The 24,588-nt window shown below is 40.9% G+C and overlaps 1 protein-coding gene across 4 annotated transcripts; it reads right to left on the reverse strand.

Annotated features, from left to right (window-relative positions):
- Window positions 1-2,152: 2,152 nt before the first annotated feature.
- dync1li1 (dynein, cytoplasmic 1, light intermediate chain 1) lies at window positions 2,153-15,072 on the reverse strand (the record flags this gene model as incomplete). Of its 4 annotated transcripts, none has more annotated exons than XM_080013968.1 (14): window positions 3,410-3,544; window positions 5,070-5,089; window positions 5,352-5,471; window positions 5,576-5,663; window positions 5,780-5,824; window positions 5,982-6,041; window positions 6,162-6,273; window positions 6,388-6,523; window positions 6,840-6,933; window positions 7,044-7,198; window positions 12,590-12,820; window positions 12,954-13,070; window positions 14,647-14,720; window positions 14,966-15,072. In XM_080013968.1, 13 exons carry the CDS (start codon window positions 15,070-15,072, stop codon window positions 5,082-5,084), a joined length of 1,347 nt encoding a protein of 448 aa, XP_079870094.1. In that variant the 3' UTR covers window positions 3,410-3,544; window positions 5,070-5,081. The 4 variants fall into 4 exon arrangements, with proteins under 4 accessions (XP_079870092.1, XP_079870091.1, XP_079870094.1 ...); XM_080013967.1 differs by having other exon boundaries at window positions 5,352-5,474; XM_080013966.1 differs by lacking the exon at window positions 5,070-5,089 and having other exon boundaries at window positions 2,153-3,544.
- Window positions 15,073-24,588: the final 9,516 nt, after the last annotated feature.

Consider the following 24,588-nt stretch of genomic DNA (forward strand, 5'->3'; position numbering starts at 1 on the left):
TCCGAACGGTCACGAAGGCGGCGGGGGCTGCGTCGCGGTGTTTCGGTCGCAAATATTTCGCGTGTGTCGTTCAACACGAGCCCGCCCGCGGAGCGCCTGCACCAGAAAATGTGTGATGTTTGCAAATGTGGTGTTAAGGGGCGAGGTGGATTCATTAACATGGAAAATGTGTGTGTGTGTGTGTGTGTGTGTGTGTCACGAATAAGTTATGTCTGAATCATTTTTATAATTTGGTTTAATTTCGGTGACATTCTGTGTCTCTCGCTCTCTGTTTAACTCAAAGGGCTTTATTAACATGGGAACCATACATTTACATTGACAAGCAAATGCCAAACACACACACACACATATATATATATATATATATATATATATATATATATATATATATATATATATATATATATATATATATTATACATACATATACACATACATATATACACAAGTATATATATTTATTAACATATATATATTAACATATATATATATATATATATATATACACACACATATATTTATATGTATACATACATATACACATACATATATACACAAGTATATATATTTATTAACATATATATATATATATATATATATATATTGTACACACACACACACACTGTTAATGGCATGAACTGGCGCTCATTGAGAAGTGGAGCCCTGTGTTGCTGCATGACACTTGATGGTGTTGCATTTGAATCCATGCTCTATGAGTCCAGCAGAGACTTAATATTGTAATCTGATTGGGCAGTTGGTCTGTTTCACATCAGATCATAATGGATCAACGGGAAAAGACCCACAAGATTTAATTGTGTGTGTCTGCGAGAGAGAGAGAGAGAGAGAGAGAGAGAGAGGGAGGCAGAAAGGAGAGAGCATCAAGTCCTATCCACCATGTTAACACAGAAGGCTCAGCGTGTCATTATCTTGAAGTGTAGTGTATTGTTGTGGGAAGAGGAAACAGCAAATAATTAGCATTTCTTAATTAGCTTCCTGTTTTCTATCTATGAGTATCCATCCGTCAATTTATTTCCTTTACAGGGACGGAGGATGGGCAGGGGTGTAGCCTATTGTGGCCTATTACAGCTGGCATTGGGAGCAAGACATGATCGCGCACATATCTGTGCAGTTTCTCAAATAAGTCTAACCTGCATGTCTCAGTAATGTGATAACACGATCTCGATAATGAATAATTGAAACTAGAATATTGGCCCGACACACGCAGTAATACATCACTTAAAACGGTTTATGAAGTCCTAAGGTCCAAACATGCAAAATATAAGATAAAAGGTTTATTGCAGGTAAACTTTGATTCATTGTCAAATACGTAATTTGTAGTGTTAATGGATTAAAGATGGATGTATGGACATTTCTAATGAATTTTTATTATAATTGTGTATAGGACATATCAATACCGATTGATAAAGGTTCCAGTAAAAAACAGACAAAAAAACACAAAACATTTAGGTTTAACTCAATCCATTTAATGCTTGATGTGATGCAGTCCCAGAATATCATCAAAGCAAGTGACGACCTGACTGAAGTAGTTTTACTCCCTGTCTATATAACCTCTTGCCAGGGACGTAGGAAGCACTAAACGTGAAGGGGAGAACTTAATAGGGGCCAAGAACATTAATTTAATTTACTTTGGTCTAATGGTTTGACACTTGCGTCTGGCCATAGCATCTAGAGAAATTAATGAATTTGTTCAAAAAGTGAGGAACGTTAAGCAGATGGGGGTGATTATACATAGAGTAACAAAAGACGAGTACAAACGTTTAGAAATCTGTCGCCTTCCAATAGTCTCTTTGACACCTATGATTTTTGGCTGTATGTTTTTTTGTTTGTTTAATATTTGTTGTAAGGCGTGTTCATGTTGCCAAGCAGTAATTGGTGCTGAAAGAAAAATCAAAAACAAAAAAACACAAAATAACGTGTTCAAGAAAAGATGACGCAGGTGGTTGAATCCGAATAAATACACCTTTTAATTGACTGATTTTAACAGATCTGATTATACAAACGCCAACACGGAGCTCTGAAATAAACAGGACCAATCAGCAAGACAATGACTGTACATTCTGGATGTGACCCTCCCGTACCCCACCCCTCTCTACACCCACCCTGCCCGCAGAAACTACAGTCGAATCACTAGCGTTCCTATCTGTACAAATGAAGCTTGGCTACTTCGCCCCCTCCCCCGTGTCTCCCTTTTTCAGTGCACTCTCTGATACGTATTAACTGCCGTGATGCAGACTGTGGCGGTTCTCATCGAAGGTAAAGCGCGGCCATGTTGGACACCGTGGGCCTTCTGCACAGGAGTGGTGCTTGGTGAAGTGATGCTGTGTGTCAAAGTGTAGTTTGACTCCCATAGTCGAGTGGCTGGACGCAGCGAAGGGGAGTGTACACAGCTGCTATGTAGTAATCGGCTGCTTTTGTAAGAGCTTGTAGTTCAAGAGCATAGTAGAGTGTTTTTTTTGGTTGAAAATGCTTACAGCCAAAATCTCATAACTTACAGCTCAAAGGAACACACACACACACACACACACACACACACACACACACACACACACACACACACACACACACACACACACACACACACACACACACACACACACACACACACACACACACACACACACACACACACACACACCATCCCTTTTGCTAAAAAAACAAAAAACAAGTGTTTCTGCACAATTTGTTCTCTTTTTGTAAGTGTCATTCAAAAATACTGGCCTCACCCGTCATACAAAACCCTCCCACATCATTCACAGACAGTAACTCGGCATGTCTACCTCCACACACCACCTTTCAAAAAGCCTTCTACAGTAAAAAGACTAACCATATCCATCAGAGCAGATTCCCCTGCTTATCTGTATCCATCTTCCCATCTAGTCGATCCAGTCGAGTCCCCTCTCTTGCTCCTGCGATCCATCTGTTTCCTATCTGCTCCAACATTTATCTCCAATCTTCTCTCCTCCTTCTCAGCCTCCTCCCTCCCTCACACCACATTCTTCTCCCCTTGTGCCAGACGGTCATGTATGTAACGAGTGATAAAATGGTCTCCCTCGCAAGAGAGCCAACCACAAAAACACAAAGAAAAGTGATGAAGGGGAGTCAGGTGGGTGGAGGGAGACATGGAAAGCCGGGTGAGAAGACAGTGCAGCGGAGGGGTGAGGTAGAGGAGGGGGGTGGGTGAGTTATCTCCGGCCTCGGTGGTGTGAGCAAAAAGACGACTGGGGGGGAAAAGCGCAATGTCCCGTCCCTCTCAGCCCTCACCCACCCCATTTCTCTGCTCTCCACATGCCACTTTCTGTGTGGTGGAAATGGAGAGAAGGAGGAGGCGGAGAAGAGAGAGACAGAAAGAGGGGAGGAGGGAGGGTGGCTGAAGAGAAGGAGAGAGGGCCAGGTGTGTCTGCTCTTCATGTGTCCTGGCTGTCCGCGGTGGAAGTCTCATTGGCATTGGTCAGGTCCGAGTCCGTCTCCCGGCTGGAGATGCGGTCCAGCTCTGCCTGCACGTCGCTCAGGCCCAGCTTAGAGCCTGTGGCGAGAAAGAAATATGTATCGTATTGAAGAAAAATGAAAAACAGTACTGAAGAGAACATTTAGTCATACAGTTGTGCATGCATGGAAAGGTGACACACATGGTACATGCCGCTAAACTACTTCAGCCAATGCTAAAAAAACAAACATAATAGAACAGCAGTATCCAGACACACAGTGGTAAGATAGATTACTCTCAGAATGAAGCAATGAGAGAATCACGTACGTGATACGCGAGATGCAGATGTTTTGGGTTATGCAATGCAACATGCAAAGGGACAGGAGACACTTTAACAGGGAATGAGCCGCGGTCCAGGCCAGACGCCATGAGCAAAGATTTACCATGACTAGGAAAGAGAATAGTTGATGGGTATATAATGGGTATGTGGTGGGCATAAATAAAAAAATAAAAAAAATAAAATTAATAATGCATCTCAGGTGATCCGATAAGAACATACAGCTGAACACACACATTTAGAATGGGTGGGAATATTGTATTAAGTACAACCAATACCCAGTGCCACTGTTCATCCCCCACACACTACAACAGGACATGGCATCAGTGCCAAAAAACAAAACAAAAAACAAAAACACTTTGGGTTGGCACTTGGCAGGCAGGCAATTATTTACATAGTAAGAGGGAAAGCAAAATCCGATCACAACTAGTCACTGGAGATGCATGTTAATACCAGGTGTGACTTTAATCTGTCTCAGGCATAATCGGAATATACCTGCTTACAAAATTCCAGGCCGTAATATTGATTAAGATCAATATACCCATTCTGATGCAGACCGAACCCCACTGTGTGCATGACATACAAAGTACAACTTTCCTAAATCCAAACATTCATCCATTTTTGTCCCTACCAATATTAAAATATCGCAGCAGATTACAATTTAGCATTTCCAAACTGCTCTGTTGTCTTGGAATTAGGGAATTTTAAGCGACGCAAGTATAGACATTAGGTAAGTAACAAATATAATGTCAGCCACTGGACCCATATTCAAATTATCAGCCAAGACAGGTCCTGACTCGTCCTTCTAGCACAGCCTGTTCCTACATGTTTGGAGCGTGTCCCATCCTTTATGAACTGTGTGTGGTTGAACCGGGACCTCTTAGCAGTAAACCCAGCCCAACCTCTGAGGGTCGAAATTCAATATTGACCAGGCTCACAAGCAAGTACAAATAAAGGATTAAGAGGAGAGATGTATGGGCAGGATCCAGTGACCAGTGGCCCCGGGAAGCAGTGATGGGGGGTGGGGGGGGGGGGCTAATAAGGACAACAAACAATCCAACAATTGACGCACATCAACCATGAATGGATGAACATCTCTCTCACACACACCTTAACGTGGCCAGCATCCTCTGACTAGTGCAACACATACATATGAAGGATGTTAACAACGATTATAACAGCGATGAGGTAGAGTATGGCGAGAAAAGCGGAAACTGGAAGCATATCAGGCATAGAGACCTCAGAGTGGTGCGTGTGTGTGTTTATATATTTGTGAGTCTCTTTTACCAAATGTGGTTTTCAGAGTTCTGGAGAAGAAGACAGTAAGAGAAAGAAAAGAGCAGATTGAAACAACAAAAGGACAGACAAAGGGAGAGGAAAGCGAAAGAGTGAAGACGGTGAAAGTTGACAGAACAGATGACCGGCTGTGGAATGCGAAACAGATGAACCATTCAGTGACAAATGAATTAAATTAATTATCTCCGCAATGACTCCCATGCACACACAGAAGAGTGAAGCACTTCAATCATATGGTAGGTATGTCTGTATTTGTGTGTGATTTTGGCCCACCTGACTTGCGTACGGTCCCTGGTGTGTTCCCGCCGCCCGGCGTCCCGGGGGCCCCTGTCCCAGCCTTCTTTGTCAGCAGGCTGTTGAAGAAATTGGCCAGCACCCCCTCGCTCGTCTGACCTGCTGCAACCACGGGAGAGGGGGTTAAGACGTACACAGTCTACTTCACTGACAGAACAAGGATCACCGGTGCTCATTGAAAAATAAGCAAAACGCGTTAGTACCTGACTGGGGCATGGCGTTGGCTACGTTGGCCGCAGCCGATCGATTACTTGTCCTGGGAGAACCACTGGGTGCTCGTGTAGTAGTGTCCTATGAAAGACAACAAGACAGTTCTCTCAATAGACCTGTAGTCACTAGCCGATAGGACTCTACCGCTTTTGACCTATTGGCCTTGTGAACCGTGTGAAGAATGAGAGAAGACTCACCACTGGTCGCCCTGCAGACGCAGCAGGCTGTTTGGCCAGCAACGACTGAAACAACAGCAACAAAGGTTGAATTAGTAATCAGTGAAGTTGAAGGATATACACGTATTGTATTTGCAACTTGAAGCCATTGGAAATACTATTAAAAAGGGCCCAGACATTCAGACAAGCCCAAGGACATAGAACAGTGCAAAAGCCCTCGTACCTGCAGTTTTGCCAGAAACACCTGATCATCTTCTGCCTGTATCTCTTTCTCATGGACAAACTGTTGAGTCAAGCAAAATGAATTGGAATGATACTTAATATTTTATCAATAGCACCACTGAGTAACTTACTGCAGGTCAAGCGTCAATGTCATTTTTGTCAATGGTCCGCAGGGACGTACCTTTCTAACTGGCGGTTTGACTATAACATCCTCAAAGTTGTCGTCTGCTTTAATGGTCTGCAAGTTCTCGTGGAGGATGGCAATCTTCTTCTCATTGTCCCACCCCGATGGACTGGTGGATGAGAGAATGAGAAAGGGGGGGGGGGGGGGGTGGGGTTACACCCCAACCTCACAGGCATATCAGGTCTTGAGACACATGGCACATTGCCCACACCAACACACTCACATGAAGACGGCGTCTCTCTCCACCACCTGTGCGGGGCAGTGGAAGGGGAAGCCGTAGAGTCTGTGGACTAGATATTTGTACAGGATGTCCAGGTTCTTCATCTCCTTTACTGACGTGTATAGCAGAGACGCACCATCTGACATGGACGTCAAGGGCACTTTCAACAGTCATTAATTTTAATGAGCGGCAGAAATGATACAAGCACTGAGGGTAATGTTTTTTGAATCCATACTTAAAGTACCTTCCTTAAGGGCCACTGCAGGAAAACAGATGTACAGGGTCATCATGTTGGCCCAAGTTCATTTCTAATTTTACAGTTTCTTTTTTTAAACCATGATTAAGCCTTGAAAATACACTGGATGGTCCTTTCCTGACACTGCACAGCCTGAGGGAGCTGATATACACACTTTAAAAACAATCTCAGCTCACACCAGCCATACTGAGTAGGATACACTGCAGACAAAATTGTCTGATGTGGGACTGGATGAAGTCCAGGTGTTCGTCTCTGTAGTCGTGCTCCTTCTCTAGTGTACTGATGGCGTCGCACTGAGGACAGACAAGGTTAGGCAGAGGAGAGGTGAGCATGTGCTTACTCGATATCCAAATCACAGCAAAGTAACTGGCTAAAGAGTTCTTAAGTAACTGTGTGCGTATACCTTGGTGCAGACCACCACCATGGGGATGCCCAGGTTGTGCGTGAGGGTGTTGTCCCCAAGAGGAAGCAACACACTTTCCTCATCTTCACTCCTGCGCTGCGGGTTTCCGTCCTCCCCGCTGCCAGGCTCTGTGTATTCCTGGAACTGTTTCACCTCTACAAATGTGCAAACCAACAAACAGGCCTCCATATAGTTAGAAAACAGGCGACGACCTCTTCCCATAGGTAAGATAGGTGATGCCCAGGGCGCCATCGCAAGGGGGGGGGGGGGGGCACGGCGAGGGAGTGATCAGGGGGCATTTTGCACACTTGTGCCCTGACGGTACGGCGCGCCAAAACAGTTTTTATTTTAGATGTAGGTTATTTTATTTAACGTCTGCTAATGGAACGAAACAAGTGCGCATGGAACAGTATGGAACAAAAACCGTGCGTGATTCTCTCCCCGATCACCCTCTCTCCATTCGTTATGCTCAGAAAATAATCTGAACGAGTTTACGAATCGTGCCCCGTCCCTCCGTGGCCCTCCCCACACTGTTTTTAGTTGTTTTATTTGGAGGAACAGTGCACGGTGATCTGGGCCCATGGAGAGCTGTGTTCTCGTCCATGTCCGCGAACTATTCACACAAATAAAAACATATTTATAATTCCCTTATTTATAATTCCCCAATTAAATGTTATCCCTTGTATTGCTTCTATCTGTTTTATCCTGTTATTGTAATGCACGATAGGGATGCAACGGTACAGTGGGCTCATGGTTCGGTATGTATCACAGTTTTGGGGCCATGGTAATGGTACAGCTTCAGTATCTTTATATTTAAGGAAATTATTTTAAAAAAATTCAAAAAGGTTAAAAAGTGTAAAATAAAAAAATTATAATATCATAGCCGTCTGCCACGAATATAAAATACTTAATAAAATACTTACTTAATAATAGTTAGTTATTTTTGTGTTGAACAGGTATTAACAGTAATCATCACACATAAATAAAACTTGTTGAAATTAAACCTCAGTCAGACCAGTGTGTGTGTGCCTTCGCTTTTAGAATCTGACGTGACAGTGTAGGCGATCTCTTACATGGAAGGGGAAACATTTGCCGGTGGCAGGAGAAGGCAACTTAAACCAACAACACGATGTAAAACTGTAAAACTTGACGAAAAGAATGGCTCATCACCCAGCGAGACTCGGTGCCCTTCATTCCTACAAAAGAGCCGCTCAAAAGAACCAGTTCGTTCGTAAAAGATGTGGTGCGGATGGAAGCAAATGTAGAGAAGTCCGTAATAAAGAGGGCCACGGCCATCCCAGGGGTAAACTGACTGAACACCTTGATTGATTTAACTTTTTACAAAAACATTTCTATGAAGTTTTATCTCTGATTTCTATTGAAAAGGCTGCGTAGCTGCCCGCAGTTAAAAAATAAATAAACCTCTCGTGGAAAAACAGAGAAATGCTGCACAGCTCCGTGCGGACCCGCACGACTGGCGTGACCGGTGGAGCTGCAACAGTGGATTCAATAGGAAGCGCCATTTAAAGCATGCCTCACCCGTACGCTGACGCGCCCAGTGGTCTTTTATCCCGATATCGTAATACCACGGTTCACGTATGTGTACTGAACCGTAGTGGGCATACCCGAACGGTTCGATAACATTTTCTGTACCGTTGCATTCCTAATGCACACTGACTGACAAAAAATGTATAAATACATAACGACTGTTCGACCTGAAGAACCTCAGTCCACTAACGGGTTTCCGACTGATGATTCGGGCGGCAGCCCTACTTCAAATAGCACACCATTAAGGGAAATGTCTAGATGAATATCAACAACATTAAGGAAATGTATTTTTGTGACAATTAATTTGAATCGTTTTTATTATGAATAAATTATTTAATTGACTGAACAATGTTTTTTGCTGTCTGACTTGCTGCTTGGTGCCGCCCCCTGTGGTGGCCTGCGCGAACACTCTGTGTAGATAATGCACATTTTGGTATTTTCTTTCGTTTTACTACAACATGTCCGTCAAAAACTCATCGACAGTGATCCTCTACGACCGTGATGCACTCATGGAAATAAAAAAAAATTCCTGAAAGAACAACTTGGGGACACTTTATCTGCTGATGCAGAGTGGCCGGTGAAAATTTTACGCGGCAACACGATCACAAAGACAACAACAACAACAACGACAACAACGGAGTCGCTGTTCCAAGGGGGGCACCGCTGGATGAAGCACTGGGGAAAGCGAGGCGGCATTTGTACCAGACTGGGAACGCAACCTTACCGTCACCTCTGCCCAGAATCCTTCTTGCCAATGTCCAGTCCCTGGAAAATAAGATGGATGACCTTCCGGTCTCCGGTGCCGAACCACGTCATAAATCTAGCCGAGTCCTTCTCCGTGTTCCACAGACAGATCAAGGAGTCGGGGAAATACAAGGGGGGGAGCCGTTTGCCTCATGATCAACAGCAGCTGGTGTAACCCCAACATCATCAACTCTCTCCTGCTCCTGCTGGCCAAACCTGGAACAGCTGACCATCTCACGCCTTCCATTCTACCTTCCCCGGGAATTCAGCAGGGTCATCATCAGAGCCGTTCATCATCAGAGCTATTCCACCGCAAGTGGACACCAACACAGCACTATGGGACCTACAGTATATGATGTGTGTTGTGCGAAAACTTCAAAACCAACATCCCGACACAGCTGTGGTGGAGGCTGGGGACTTTAACAGGGCGAACCTGAGAAAAAATTCTGCCTAATTTCCACCAACACATCACATGTGCCACCAGAGGAGAAAGAACTTTGGACCACTGCTACACACCGTACAAGAATGGATACAAGACCGTCTAACTCCCTACGGACGTGTCTATGAGTTTCATAGCCATGATAATGGACAGTATTGTTCACACTGTGAAAGTAAGGATATTTCCTAACCAGAACCGTGGGTCTAAAATCCATTTGCGGCGCTCTGAATGCTGGCACGGCCGCTTTCAATGACGTATCCAGCAACATGGACAATTGCAAAGCGGCGTCCTATCAGCTGCGGAGGGCGTTGAAGAACGCTTAACGGACATACAGAGACACCAAACGCTTGTGGCAGGGGCTGTGGACTATTACTACCTACAAGAGCATGGCCCCGTTTTGCTTCAAGAGGTCCACCATCATCCCTGTGCAGAAGAATGCCTCTCCAGCCTGCTTGAATGACTACCTTCCTGGTGGTCCTCACTTCAGTGGTCATGAAGTGCTACAAGAAGCTGATTAAGGATTACATCTGCACCTCCCTCCCCTGCACCATTGTCCCGCTGCAGTTCGCATACTGGCCGAACAGATCCACGGACGACGCGGTCCCCTTGGTATTGCACACCATGCTCACGCACCTGGATGGCTGTTCATTGACTACAGTTCAGCTTTCAACACCATAGTCTGCACCAGACTGGCTGTTAAGCTGCAGGAGCTAGGACTGAACACTCTGCTGTGTGCCTGGATCCTGGACTTCCTCACAACCAGGCCCCAGGTGGGTAGAGTGGGGAGTCACACGTCCAGCTCCCTAACCCTGAACACAGGATCCCCCAGGGCTGCTTTCTCAGCCCCCTACTGTACTCCCTGTACACACGACTGTGTGGCCAGATCCAGCTCCAACACCATCATCAAGTTTGCTGATGACACTGTTGTGGTGGGCCTGATCACCGACGATGACGAGAAGGCCTACCGGGAGAAGGCGGCTGACCTGTCACTCTTGTGTCAGGACAACAGACTCCTCCTGAACATCAGCAAAACTAAGGAGCTGATTGTGGACTTTAGGAGACTATAACAACTGAGGACGCATGCACTGTTGGTGATTAATGGGACTTCTGTTGACAAGGTGAGCAGCTTCAAGTACCTGGGAGTCCACATCACGGAGGACTTAACATGGACCACACATACAGACACACTGGTGAGAGAGACGAGGCAACGTCTTTCCACCTCAGGCAGCTGAATAAATTCAAAGTCTCTGTGAGGATACTCAGGTCCTTCTACTCTGCAGCAGTGGAGAGCATCCTGAAGGCAACATCACTGCCTGGTTTGAGAACTGTACTGCTCTGGACAGGCGGGCCCTGCAGAGGGTGGTGCGTTCAGCTGAACGTACCACTGGAACTGCCCTCCCTCTCAGCGGGACTTATACACCAGGAGGTGTAGTAGCAGAGCCTTCAGGATCATGAAGGGTCCTCACCACCTCAACAACAGACTGTTCCAGCTGCTGCGGTCGGGCAAGCGCCTCCGCAGTCACCGTGAGAAGAGAGAGAGAGACACTGAGAGAGTTTCTTCACGCAAGCCATAAGAACGGTCAATGCTGAACTCACCAAGGGCCCTCACTGAGACACACACATAGGCCCCACTGCCTTACTATACTGTATGTTGCATACTGTACTGTATACTGAATCACTGTATTGGGTTGTTGCATAGTGTGCTGTATTGTTGGTCTGTGTCACTGTATTGCTGTGCCATACTGTACTGTAAATCTCCACACACACACTACCTAATTTTATTCACATGCCACTTTACTGCACATATCTATATATACCATAATAGTCTATTCCTTTTATTTCTATTTTGGATTCCTACTTTGTATATTACCCTTCTCACTCTTATTTTATTCTATTTACTAATTAAATTGCGTTTTACAAATCAGTTAGTTAGTTAATTACTTAGTTATTGTGCCAGACAGTTATTGACCAGTTGGTACTTATTGTGCATAATCTCTGGGTTGCAATGTCATTTCACTAAATATACTTGTATGTATATGTGACAAATAAACATCTTGAATCTATTTTGCTATCTATGCTGTTTTATAAAGTCTGTAAGCCCCAACAAACGGAATAAGCAACTGTTCATTGCAGTGATTATATCAAGGTGTAGTTTCCTTGATAAGTGTTTGCAATGCTGATGGATTACCAAACCTAAACGTGTGTCATTGTAAAGGACATATATACACCAAGGATTTTTTGCCCCTGCAGTTAGGAAAATGACACAAAATCACTAGGTTTCGCCCTACAAACAATTTCTTACACTACTATACAACACAGAAGAGGAGCCACCAATATTTTCGTGGTGGGCGTTGCCTTGCATGGCTGACTTCCCCATCGTATGAAAGTATGCATGAATTGTAAATCGCCTAGTTGCTCGGAAAGTGATACATAAATGCAGGCCAGTTTCCCCTTCATCCCTTTACAGCACTGCAGCACTATTCTTATTCAAATAGTATTTAGTGTCTGACCTGTTTCCCGCAGGAAAAAGGGCCAGCCAAGACACATCATCACTCAGGCTTACGTGAAAAAAGTGTTGTGGGTTGTTTGCCTTTAATGTAGCCGTTATCTACAACACTTCTTGGCAAGACATGGAGAGCGGAAGCACAAAAATCCCACAGCAGCTAAGTGACCAATGGGAGATTTATTCCTGTGGTCTACATCCTGTTAGTCAGACTCAATGTCATGTCATGTAATGTCTGTTTCATATGCATTTCATGAATTTTATTTTCCACCTGCTTGTCATTCTGATTGCCTCATTCTTGGTGCAACTCACGTCTGTGCTCCAGCTCCCGCAGGGCTTCTGGGGGGACCCGGAGTTTATCAATGTGTTCCCTAGCGACGGCGGCCCACTTCTGGAGGGAGTCCAGGGCGTTCCACGGCCTCGACATATCAACTGTAATCAGCAGCAGCGAGTTGCCTATTGCGTCCACTGGTACTGCCACTCCCTGGAGACCCTTGTGGTACAGGTCCCCGTCTAACACCCAGGCGTTACACCTAGTTTGGTCTGAAAACACACCCAAAAGAGAATGTGTCTGCACAAGGACAATTACCATACTATTGTATTTTGGGACAAAGGCAGTATGCAATGCAATGGTTTAGGATTCACAGATCTACACATTTTAAGGGAATTTAGTTACCATCAACGTCGTCATCGTGGACACTGAAGTAGAGATATTCCAGTCCGCGTCCTTTCATGTACTCCTCAACCCCTTGTAGCTTGGCAACTAGGGTGGTCTTCCCCGAACCCACTTCACCTACACCCACAAAAAAGAAGTACACTTCAGAAAGACATTTCAAGATTCAACAGTAGTCAGAAAGACCAATCCTCCAGTCCAATTCCATACGCTGGCTGTGTACATCAAACTGGTCAATCTCATGTGTCAAATACCACATTATCCATTAATTTCCCCACCTATGCACCTGCTGTTAACCTGCAATATGAAGAAATACTAATTCTGGTGTGAAATATCATTCTATTATGCTAATCTGAGTAAAAAAAAAAAAAAAAAAAAATCAAGTATCAACCAGAAGGCTTGGCAATATTAGATGGGGGGCAAAATTATTTTTTTAGAGGACTAGGATTTTAAAGGTCCAAATTAAAAAGAGTTGAGGGTGATTGGAATGAATTCATTGTAAGAACAGGCTAAAGTGTAAGCTGGGAGTGGGAGTTAATATTCGACTGTAGAAACAACTTCACTGATGTGTAAAATCAGTTCATTGTAACTACTTAAGATGACCGTAATCTTTAGTAAACTCGTTAGTTTCTAAAATCCTATGTTTCCGTCCAACGTCAAGGCAATTTTAAGTCCAAGTTGGAAGTGTTTCAACAGAAAGGATGTGAATGAGATGAGATAAACTTAAAACGAAATATTAAATTTAAAATAAACTGTCAACCAGATTATTTTAATTTGCCAATAGAAGTAAATGTAATTACTTTTCTTCATGAAGTATACATATCATATAATCACAGGCTCATGATGCAAACAAAAAACACAATTAAACTGTTAATTTTACAATTATGTTTACAACAGTTAATCGCCAGAGGAAAAATCTCACAATTGTGACAATCCTACCTAAGACTGAACTTCACATGAAGCTGGGGGAGGGGAAAAAACAACAAAAAAAAACAACAAACGAGAGAACCATAACTACCAGGTCAAAACCCTATCTAAAGCAAGAGCCAGCATTGATTATCCTCCGATTAACAATCATGTTGTATTTATTACAAACCTATCCAGATTTAACCTAACATTCAGGCCAGCATTAATGTTACTATTGCATTAGGACGCTTCCATTAGCGTCCTGGTGCAACACGCCCAAATGTATGCTGATAGGGGGCGTAAAGCATGGCCTTTCTTAGTTTGCTTGCTCGACTAGACAGGCTGACATGACCTGGCTGCCAGAGTCTAGATGGCTAACCAGCCTCGTTGATTGGCTGGAATGGGCAGCAGACAGGGGATTATCCCGGTGTGTCGCTTCGCGACGTGGACATCAGCTCAAACGACACATCACGCCTCCCATTGATGAAATCTCCATCTATGTAGTGTGCCCTCTCTCACTGACGCTACGATGACTTGCACGGCTTGGAAGTGGGCCGCCGTCTCGGCCCAGGCAGACGGCGGTTTGGAGGAAAATGCACCTGTCAGCGGCTCCTTGCGGTACCACCATAATAGAGAAAACAACCTCCGTTTTAGTTCCCAGGGACGGGCTGCTCGGCGACAACCAGACCAGCCGAGCTATCGATGCACACCTAAAGGAATGGGGTTGTGACCGACGGATCACAATCTGTAAACGAGAGCCTGGTCGCCGGGAGGAGACACGGATACCCACCCATGACCAGGACATTTCTCCCAGACGGAAGCTTGGATCTCGAATGGGTGGATACTTCACTCAGGATCGTCGACCTACGGACAGAACAGAACAATTCGGTTCACGGCGGAGTCAAGCCCCGCGGGGTCTACCTGCTCCACCCACACCTGCCTCCTCTCGCTGCTTTGTCCCCCCACATACAAGCTCTCGCCGCCCCGGCGCTGGTGCTGCTGCTGATGCTAGCCGCGCTAGCATGCTAGATGTCAAACCACAACCAGCCCCATCTCCGCACAACGAGCACCATAATATCTAAATCCACTCATAATACACCGACACTGACCACAAATTCTGTCCGTCGTCCTCCTCCGGGTTGGTGTTGTCTAGTGCGCTTTTAGATCCAGTCGATGTGGATGATGATAGTAACGCACTCCTCCCTGAAGTCGCCATTTTTGCAGGGCTTGTAAAAAAAAAACGAACGAAGTGCCCGGATGTGGCGCTGCGCGAGCTTGCGGCGCGCGGGGCGTGGTCCTCGTGCACAATGCGCCCACACGCATGATCTCATCACTACACACAATATCTAAACACATGACCTCAACCCTAAAAAATAACATCTGAACACGTTATCTGATCACTTAACAACATTATCAAATCACTGAACACAATATCTAAACACATGACCTCAACCCTGAAAAATAACATCTGAACACGTTATCTGATCACTTAACAACATTATCAAATCACTACACACAATATCTAAACATGACCTCAACCCTGAAAAATAACATCTGAACACGTTATCTGATCACTTAACAACATTATCAAATCACTACACACAATATCTAAACACATGACCTCAACCCTGAAAAATAACATCTGAACACGTTATCTGATCACTTAACAACATTATCAAATCACTAAACACAATATCTAAACACATGACCTCAACCCTGAAAAATAACATCTGAACACGTCATCTGATCACTTAACAACATTATCAAATCACTACACACAATATCTAAACACATGACCTCAACCCTGAAAAATAACATCTGAACACGTTATCTAATCACTTAACAACATTATCAAATCACTACACACAATATCTAAACACATGACCTCAACCCTGAAAAATAACATCTGAACACGTTATCTGATCACTTAACAACATTATCAAATCACGAAACACAATATCTAAACACATGACCTCAACCCTGAAAAATAACATCTGAACACGTTATCTGATCACTTAACAACATTATCAAATCACTACACACAATATCTAAACACATGACCTCAACCCTGAAAAATAACATCTGAACACGTTATCTAATCACTTAACAATATTATCAAATCACTACACACAATATCTAAACACATGACCTCAACCCTGAAAAATAACATCTGAACACGTTATCTAATCACTTAACCACATTATCAAATCACGAAACACAATATCTAAACACATGACCTCAACCCTGAAAAATAACATCTGAACACATTTTCAAATCACTAAACACAATATCTAAACACATGACCTCAACCCTAAAAAATAACATCTGAACACGTTATCTAATCACTTAACAACATTATCAAATCACTAAACACAATATCTAAACACATGACCTCAACCCTGAAAAATAACATCTGAACACGTTATCTAATCACTTAACAACATTATCAAATCACTAAACACAATATCTAAACACATGACCTCAACCCTGAAAAATAACATCTGAACACGTTATCTAATCACTTAACAACATTATCAAATCACGAAACACAATATCTAAACACATGACCTCAACCCTGAAAAATAACATCTGAACACATTATCAAATCACTAAACACAATATCTAAACACATGACCTCAACCCTGAAAAATAACATCTGAACACGTTATCTGATCACTTAACAACATTATCAAATCACTAAACACAATATCTAAACACATGACCTCAACCCTGAAAAATAACATCTGAACACGTCATCTAATCACTTAACAACATTATCAAATCACTAAACACAATATCTAAACACATGACCTCAACCCTGAAAAATAACATCTGAACACATCATCTGATCACTTAACAACATTATCAAATCACTACACACAATATCTAAACACATGACCTCAACCCTGAAAAATAACATCTGAACACGTTATCTGATCACTTAACAACATGATCAAATCACTAAACACAATATCTAAACACATGACCTCAACCCTGAAAAATAACATCTGAACACGTCATCTGATCACTTAACAACATTATCAAATCACTAAACACAATATCTAAACACATGACCTCAACCCTGAAAAATAACATCTGAACACGTTATCTGATCACTTAACAACATTATCAAATCACTAAACACAATATCTAAACACATGACCTCAACCCTGAAAAATAACATCTGAACACGTTATCTGATCACTTAACAACATGATCAAATCACTAAACACAATATCTAAACAAATGACCTCAACCCTGAAAAATAACATCTGAACACGTTATCTGATCACTTAACAACATTATCAAATCACTAAACACATATCTAAACAAATGACCTCAACCCTGAATAATAACATCTGAACACGTTATCTAATCACTTAACAACATGATCAAATCACTAAACACAATATCTAAACCCATGACCTCAACCCTGAAAAATAACATCTGAACACGTCATCTGATCACTTAACAACATTATCAAATCATGAAACACAATATCTAAACACATGACCTCAACCCTGAAAAATAAAATCTGAACACGTTATCTGATCACTTAACAACATGATCAAATCACTAAACACAATATCTAAACACATGACCTCAACCCTGAAAAATAACATCTGAACACGTTATCTAATCACTTAACAACATTATCAAATCACTAAACACAATATCTAAACCCATGACCTCAACCCTGAAAAATAACATCTGAACACGTCATCTGATCACTTAACAACATTATCAAATCACTAAACACAATATCTAAACACATGACCTCAACCCTGAAAAATAACACCTGAACACGTCATCTAATCACTTAACAACATTATCAAATCACTAAACACAATATCTAAACACATGACCTCAACCCTAAAAAATAACATCTGAACACGTCATCTAATCACTTAACAACATTATCAAATCACTAAACACAATATCTAAACACATGACCTCAACCCTGAAAAATAACATCTGAACACGTTATCTGATCACTTAACAACATTATCAAATCACTACACACAATATCTAAACACATGACCTCAATACTAAACACAATATCTAAACACATGACCTCAACCCCAAAAAATAACATCCGAACACGTCATCTAATCACTTAACAACATTATCAAATCACGAAACACAATATCTAAACCCATGACCTCAACCCTGAAAAATAACATCTGAACACGTTATCTGATCACTTAACATTATCAAATCACGAAACACAATATCTAAACCCATGACCTCAACCCTGAAAAATAACATCTGAACACGTTATCTGATCACTTAACAATATTATCAAATCACTAAACACAATATCTAAACACATGACCTCAACCCTGAAAAATAACATCTGAACACGTTATCTGATCACTTAACAACATTATCAAATCACGAAACACAATATCGAAACACATGACCTCAACCCTAAAAAATAACATCCGAACACGTCATCTAATCACTTAACAACATTATCAAATCACTAAACACAATATCTAAACACATGACCTCAACCCTGAAAAATAACATCTGAACACGTCATCTAATATCTAAACAACATTATCAAATCACTAAACACAATATCTAAACACATGACCTCAACCCTGAAAAATAACATCTGAACACGTCATCTAATCACTAAACAACATTATCAAATCACTAAACACAATATCTAAACACATGACCTCAACCCTGAAAAATAACATCTGAACACGTCATCTGATCACTTAACAACATTATCAAATCACTAAACACAATATCCAAACACATGACCTCAACCCTGAAAAATAACATCTGAACACGTTATCTAATCACTAAACAACATTATCAAATCACGAAACACAATATCTAAACACATGACCTCAACCCTAAAAAATAACACCTGAACACGTTATCTAATCACTTAACAACATTATCAAATCACTAAACACAATATCTAAACCCATGACCTCAACCCTGAAAAATAACATCTGAACACGTTATCTGATCACTTAACAATATTATCAAATCACTAAACACAATATCTAAACACATCACCTCAACCCTGAAAAATAACATCTGAACACGTTATCTAATCACTTAACAACATTATCAAATCACGAAACACAATATCTAAACACATGACCTCAACCCTGAAAAATAACATCTGAACACGTTATCTAATCACTAAACAACATTATCAAATCACGAAACACAATATCTAAACACATGACCTCAACCCTAAAAAATAACATCTGAACACGTTATCTAATCACTTAACAACATTATCAAATCACTAAACACAATATCTAAACACATGACCTCAACCCTAAAAAATAACATCCGAACACGTCATCTAATCACTTAACAACATTATCAAATCACTAAACACAATATCTAAACACATGACCTCAACCCTGAAAAATAACATCTGAACACGTCATCTGATCACTTAACAACATTATCAAATCACTAAACACAATATCTAAACACATGACCTCAACCCTGAAAAATAACATCTGAACACGTCATCTGATCACTTAACAACATTATCAAATCACGAAACACAATATCTAAACCCATGACCTCAACCCTGAAAAATAACATCTGAACACGTTATCTAATCACTAAACAACATTATCAAATCACTAAACACAATATCTAAACGCATGACCTCAACCCTGAAAAATAACATCTGAACACGTCATCCGATCACTTAACAACATTATCAAATCACTAAACACAATATCTAAACACATGACCTCAACCCTGAAAAATAACATCTGAACACGTCATCCGATCACTTAACAACATTATCAAATCACTAAACACAATATCCAAACACATGACCTCAACCCTGAAAAATAACATCTGAACACGTCATCTGATCACTTAACAACATTATCAAATCACTAAACACAATATCTAAACACATGACCTCAACCCTGAAAAATAACACCTGAACACGTCATCTAATCACTTAGCAACATTATCAAATCACTAAACACAATATCTAAACACATGACCTCAACCCTAAAAAATAACATCTGAACACGTCATCTAATCACTTAACAACATTATCAAATCACTAAACACAATATCTAAACACATGACCTCAACCCTGAAAAATAACATCTGAACACGTTATCTGATCACTTAACAACATTATCAAATCACTACACACAATATCTAAACACATGACCTCAATACTAAACACAATATCTAAACACATGACCTCAACCCCAAAAAATAACATCCGAACACGTCATCTAATCACTTAACAACATTATCAAATCACGAAACACAATATCTAAACCCATGACCTCAACCCTGAAAAATAACATCTGAACACGTTATCTGATCACTTAACAACATTATCAAATCACTAAACACAATATCTAAACACATGACCTCAACCCTGAAAAATAACATCTGAACACGTTATCTGATCACTTAACAATATTATCAAATCACTAAACACAATATCTAAACACATGACCTCAACCCTGAAAAATAACATCTGAACACGTTATCTGATCACTTAACAACATTATCAAATCACGAAACACAATATCGAAACACATGACCTCAACCCTAAAAAATAACATCCGAACATGTCATCTAATCACTTAACAACATTATCAAATCACTAAACACAATATCTAAACACATGACCTCAACCCTGAAAAATAACATCTGAACACGTCATCTAATCACTAAACAACATTATCAAATCACTAAACACAATATCTAAACACATGACCTCAACCCTGAAAAATAACATCTGAACACGTCATCTAATCACTAAACAACATTATCAAATCACTAAACACAATATCTAAACACATGACCTCAACCCTGAAAAATAACATCTGAACACGTCATCTGATCACTTAACAACATTATCAAATCACTAAACACAATATCTAAACACATGACCTCAACGCTGAAAAATAACATCTGAACACGTTATCTAATCACTAAACAACATTATCAAATCACGAAACACAATATCTAAACACATGACCTCAACCCTAAAAAATAACATCTGAACACGTTATCTAATCACTTAACAACATTATCAAATCACTAAACACAATATCTAAACACATGACCTCAACCCTAAAAAATAACATCCGAACACGTCATCTAATCACTTAACAACATTATCAAATCACTAAACACAATATCTAAACACATGACCTCAACCCTGAAAAATAACATCTGAACACGTCATCTGATCACTTAACAACATTATCAAATCACTAAACACAATATCTAAACACATGACCTCAACCCTGAAAAATAACATCTGAACACGTCATCTGATCACTTAACAACATTATCAAATCACGAAACACAATATCTAAACCCATGACCTCAACCCTGAAAAATAACATCTGAACACGTTATCTAATCACTAAACAACATTATCAAATCACTAAACACAATATCTAAACGCATGACCTCAACCCTGCAAAATAACATCTGAACACGTCATCCGATCACTTAACAACATTATCAAATCACTAAACACAATATCTAAACACATGACCTCAAGCCTGAAAAATAACATCTGAACATGTCATCCGATCACTTAACAACATTATCAAATCACTAAACACAATATCTAAACACATGACCTCAACCCTGAAAAATAACATCTGAACACGTCATCTGATCACTTAACAACATTATCAAATCACGAAACACAATATCTAAACACATGACCTCAACCCTAAAAAATAACATCTGAACACGTTATCTAATCACTTAACAACATTATCAAATCACTAAACACAATATCTAAACACATGACCTCAACCCTGAAAAATAACATCTGAACACGTCATCTAATCACTTAACAACATTATCAAATCACTACACACAATATCTAAACACATGACCTCAACCCTAAAAAATAACATCTGAACACGTCATCTAATCACTTAACAACATGATCAAATCACTAAACACAATATCTAAACACATGACCTCAACCCTGAAAAATAACATCTGAACACGTCATCTGATCACTTAACAACATTATCAAATCACTAAACACAATATCTAAACAAATGACCTCAATACTAAACACAATATCTGAACACATGATCAAATACCTAAACAACATTATCTAATCACTAAACACATCTCAACACTAAACAGAATATCTGAACACATTATCTACAGTAATCACTTAACACAATATCTAAAGACATTTTCTAATCACTAAACACATTATCTGATCACAATATCTCAACCCATTATCTCATCACTAAACACATTATCTAAACAATAAACACATTATCTAAATGCATTATCTCACCACCAAACACATTATCTCATCACTAAACACATTATCTAAACACTAAACACATTATTTAAACACATTAGCTAACCTCTAAACAGAGAATCAAATCACTAAACACATTATCCAAAGAAATGATCCAATCACTAAACACATTATCTCAACACTAAACACATTATCAAAACACATTATGTAATCACTGAACACATTATCTAATCACTACACACACTATCTAAATACACTATCTAATCACTAAACACAATATCTTAACATGTTATCTAATCACGAAACAACACATCTAAACACAATATCTAAACACATTATCTAATCACTAAACAGATTATCGAATTACTAAACAAACTATTTAAACACATTATCTTATGACTAAACACAATATCTAAAGACATTATCTCATCACTACCACATTATCTAAGCACTAAACATACTATCTTAACACATTATCTAATCACTAAACACAACATTTAATCACCTAACAAACACTATCTAAACACAGTATCTAATCACTAAACACAATATCTAAACACGTTATCTAATCACAAAACACCACATCTAAACACAACATATAAACTCATTATCCCATCACTAAACACACTATATAAACACATTATCTCATCACCAAACACATGATATAAACACATGATCTCATCACTAAACACATGATCTAAACACATTATCTCATTACTAAACACATTATTGAATCATTGAACACATTATCTCATCACTAAACACACTATCTAAACACATTATCTCACGACTAAACACACTATCTAAACACATTATCTCGTCACTAAACACATTATCTATCACTGAACACATTATCTCATCACTAAAACACTATCTAAACACATGATCTCATCACTAAACACATTATCTAATCATTGAACACATTATCTCATCATTTAACACATTATCTCATCACTAAACACACTATCTAAACACATTATTTCATTACTAAACACACTATCTTAACACATTATGTCATCACTAGACACAGGATCACAACACAGCAGGCCATAACAATAAGTCCAATAAGTAGTAGCCCATGTCGGTGACGTTTTAGCGCTTAACGGCAGAGCGGTGTGCTGTGGCAGAAAGGACATTGGGAAACACTGATTTTAACTATTTGGTGATTGCAACCGACTGCACAGGCACAGCAGCGCAGCGTGGGGCACAGAGAAAAGCTGTCTCCGTTTGGGCGGCTATTTGGAGATCTGTCATGTTCCAGTTACAATCATACAAAACATTTGTCTGATATGCAAATCAGATTGGGACGGAAGATCCTCTTAAAAAAGACGGCACGGGCCCAAGTGCAATCCTAAAAACTAGAGATAAAGCAACACCCCCCCCCCATCCATCCATCCACCCTCCATCCACCCATCCATACTAATTTTAGTGTAGTTCTCCACTGTGGCCGCCAGATGCCGCTGTTAACACAGTGTTTCGCGGCCGCTGGTCCCCGGGCACGGTGCGCTCCCCGCGATGGGGCGAGCGGATTAGAAAGTCCCGTTAAGTGGCGCACCGTCCTCCTCCTCCTCCTCCTCCTCCTCCATCCATCCATCCTTCACCCGGAGCGGAGCCGCGCCGCAGCATCCGAGCGCTGCCTCGGGAAGCTGGGGTTTCTGGGGCTTGAGTCAGTCCGGTGGTTGTCACCCCTCCTAAGCCGCGCTCTGCAGCAGAACGAGAGACAAAGAGAGAGAGAGAGAGAGAGAGAGGGGGGGAGGAGGAGGGAAAGAGAGAGAGAGAGAGAGAGAGAGAGAGAGAGAGACGGATATGGAGCCACAGACAGAGAAACATCCATAATTCTCAAGTCCGCGGTGGTGAAGTTCCTCCGGCTTCGGATCTTTTCTCCCGGACACTGAGGTGAGTTTGTGACTGCAGGAAACAGGACCAGGTGATCCGGGCTGGTGGAGCCTTCATGCGTTACCTGGGGCATATGTGGTCCATGGGCTTATCCTAAATATTATGGGATTGGTGGTATCTGATTTATTGCCGTGGTATTTATGTTTTTTTTTTACAGTATGGGAGAAATGCCAGCACACGCTGTTTCTATATGGCCACATATGCCCTATATATGACTTTATTCGTGTACTGTTGATATATTCTTATTTTTTCTCAATGAAATGTAGATCAATACGCTCGCATTTTACGATGCGCTATAGTATCCCATTCCTGGGTCTATTTGCTTCTCTTCTCAGATGAATACTATTTTCTCTCAGGGAAATTCTTGGGAAAAAATTAGATACGCCGTGTTATTCCTAGAAGTCGCTTGTTTGATTTTTTTTCAGAGGAATTTCTTCTGAGTGAATGGCACCACGCTGTAAAGATAAGAGGGGCGTCACAAGAAATAGCAGTGGTATTAAAAATAAACATGTTGATGAGAGAACACCCCCCCCCCCCCCCCCCCCCCGCTCTTTCTTA

Source organism: Zeus faber, assembly GCF_960531495.2.
Source record: "Zeus faber genome assembly, chromosome: 1".
Taxonomy (NCBI): domain Eukaryota; kingdom Metazoa; phylum Chordata; class Actinopteri; order Zeiformes; family Zeidae; genus Zeus; species Zeus faber.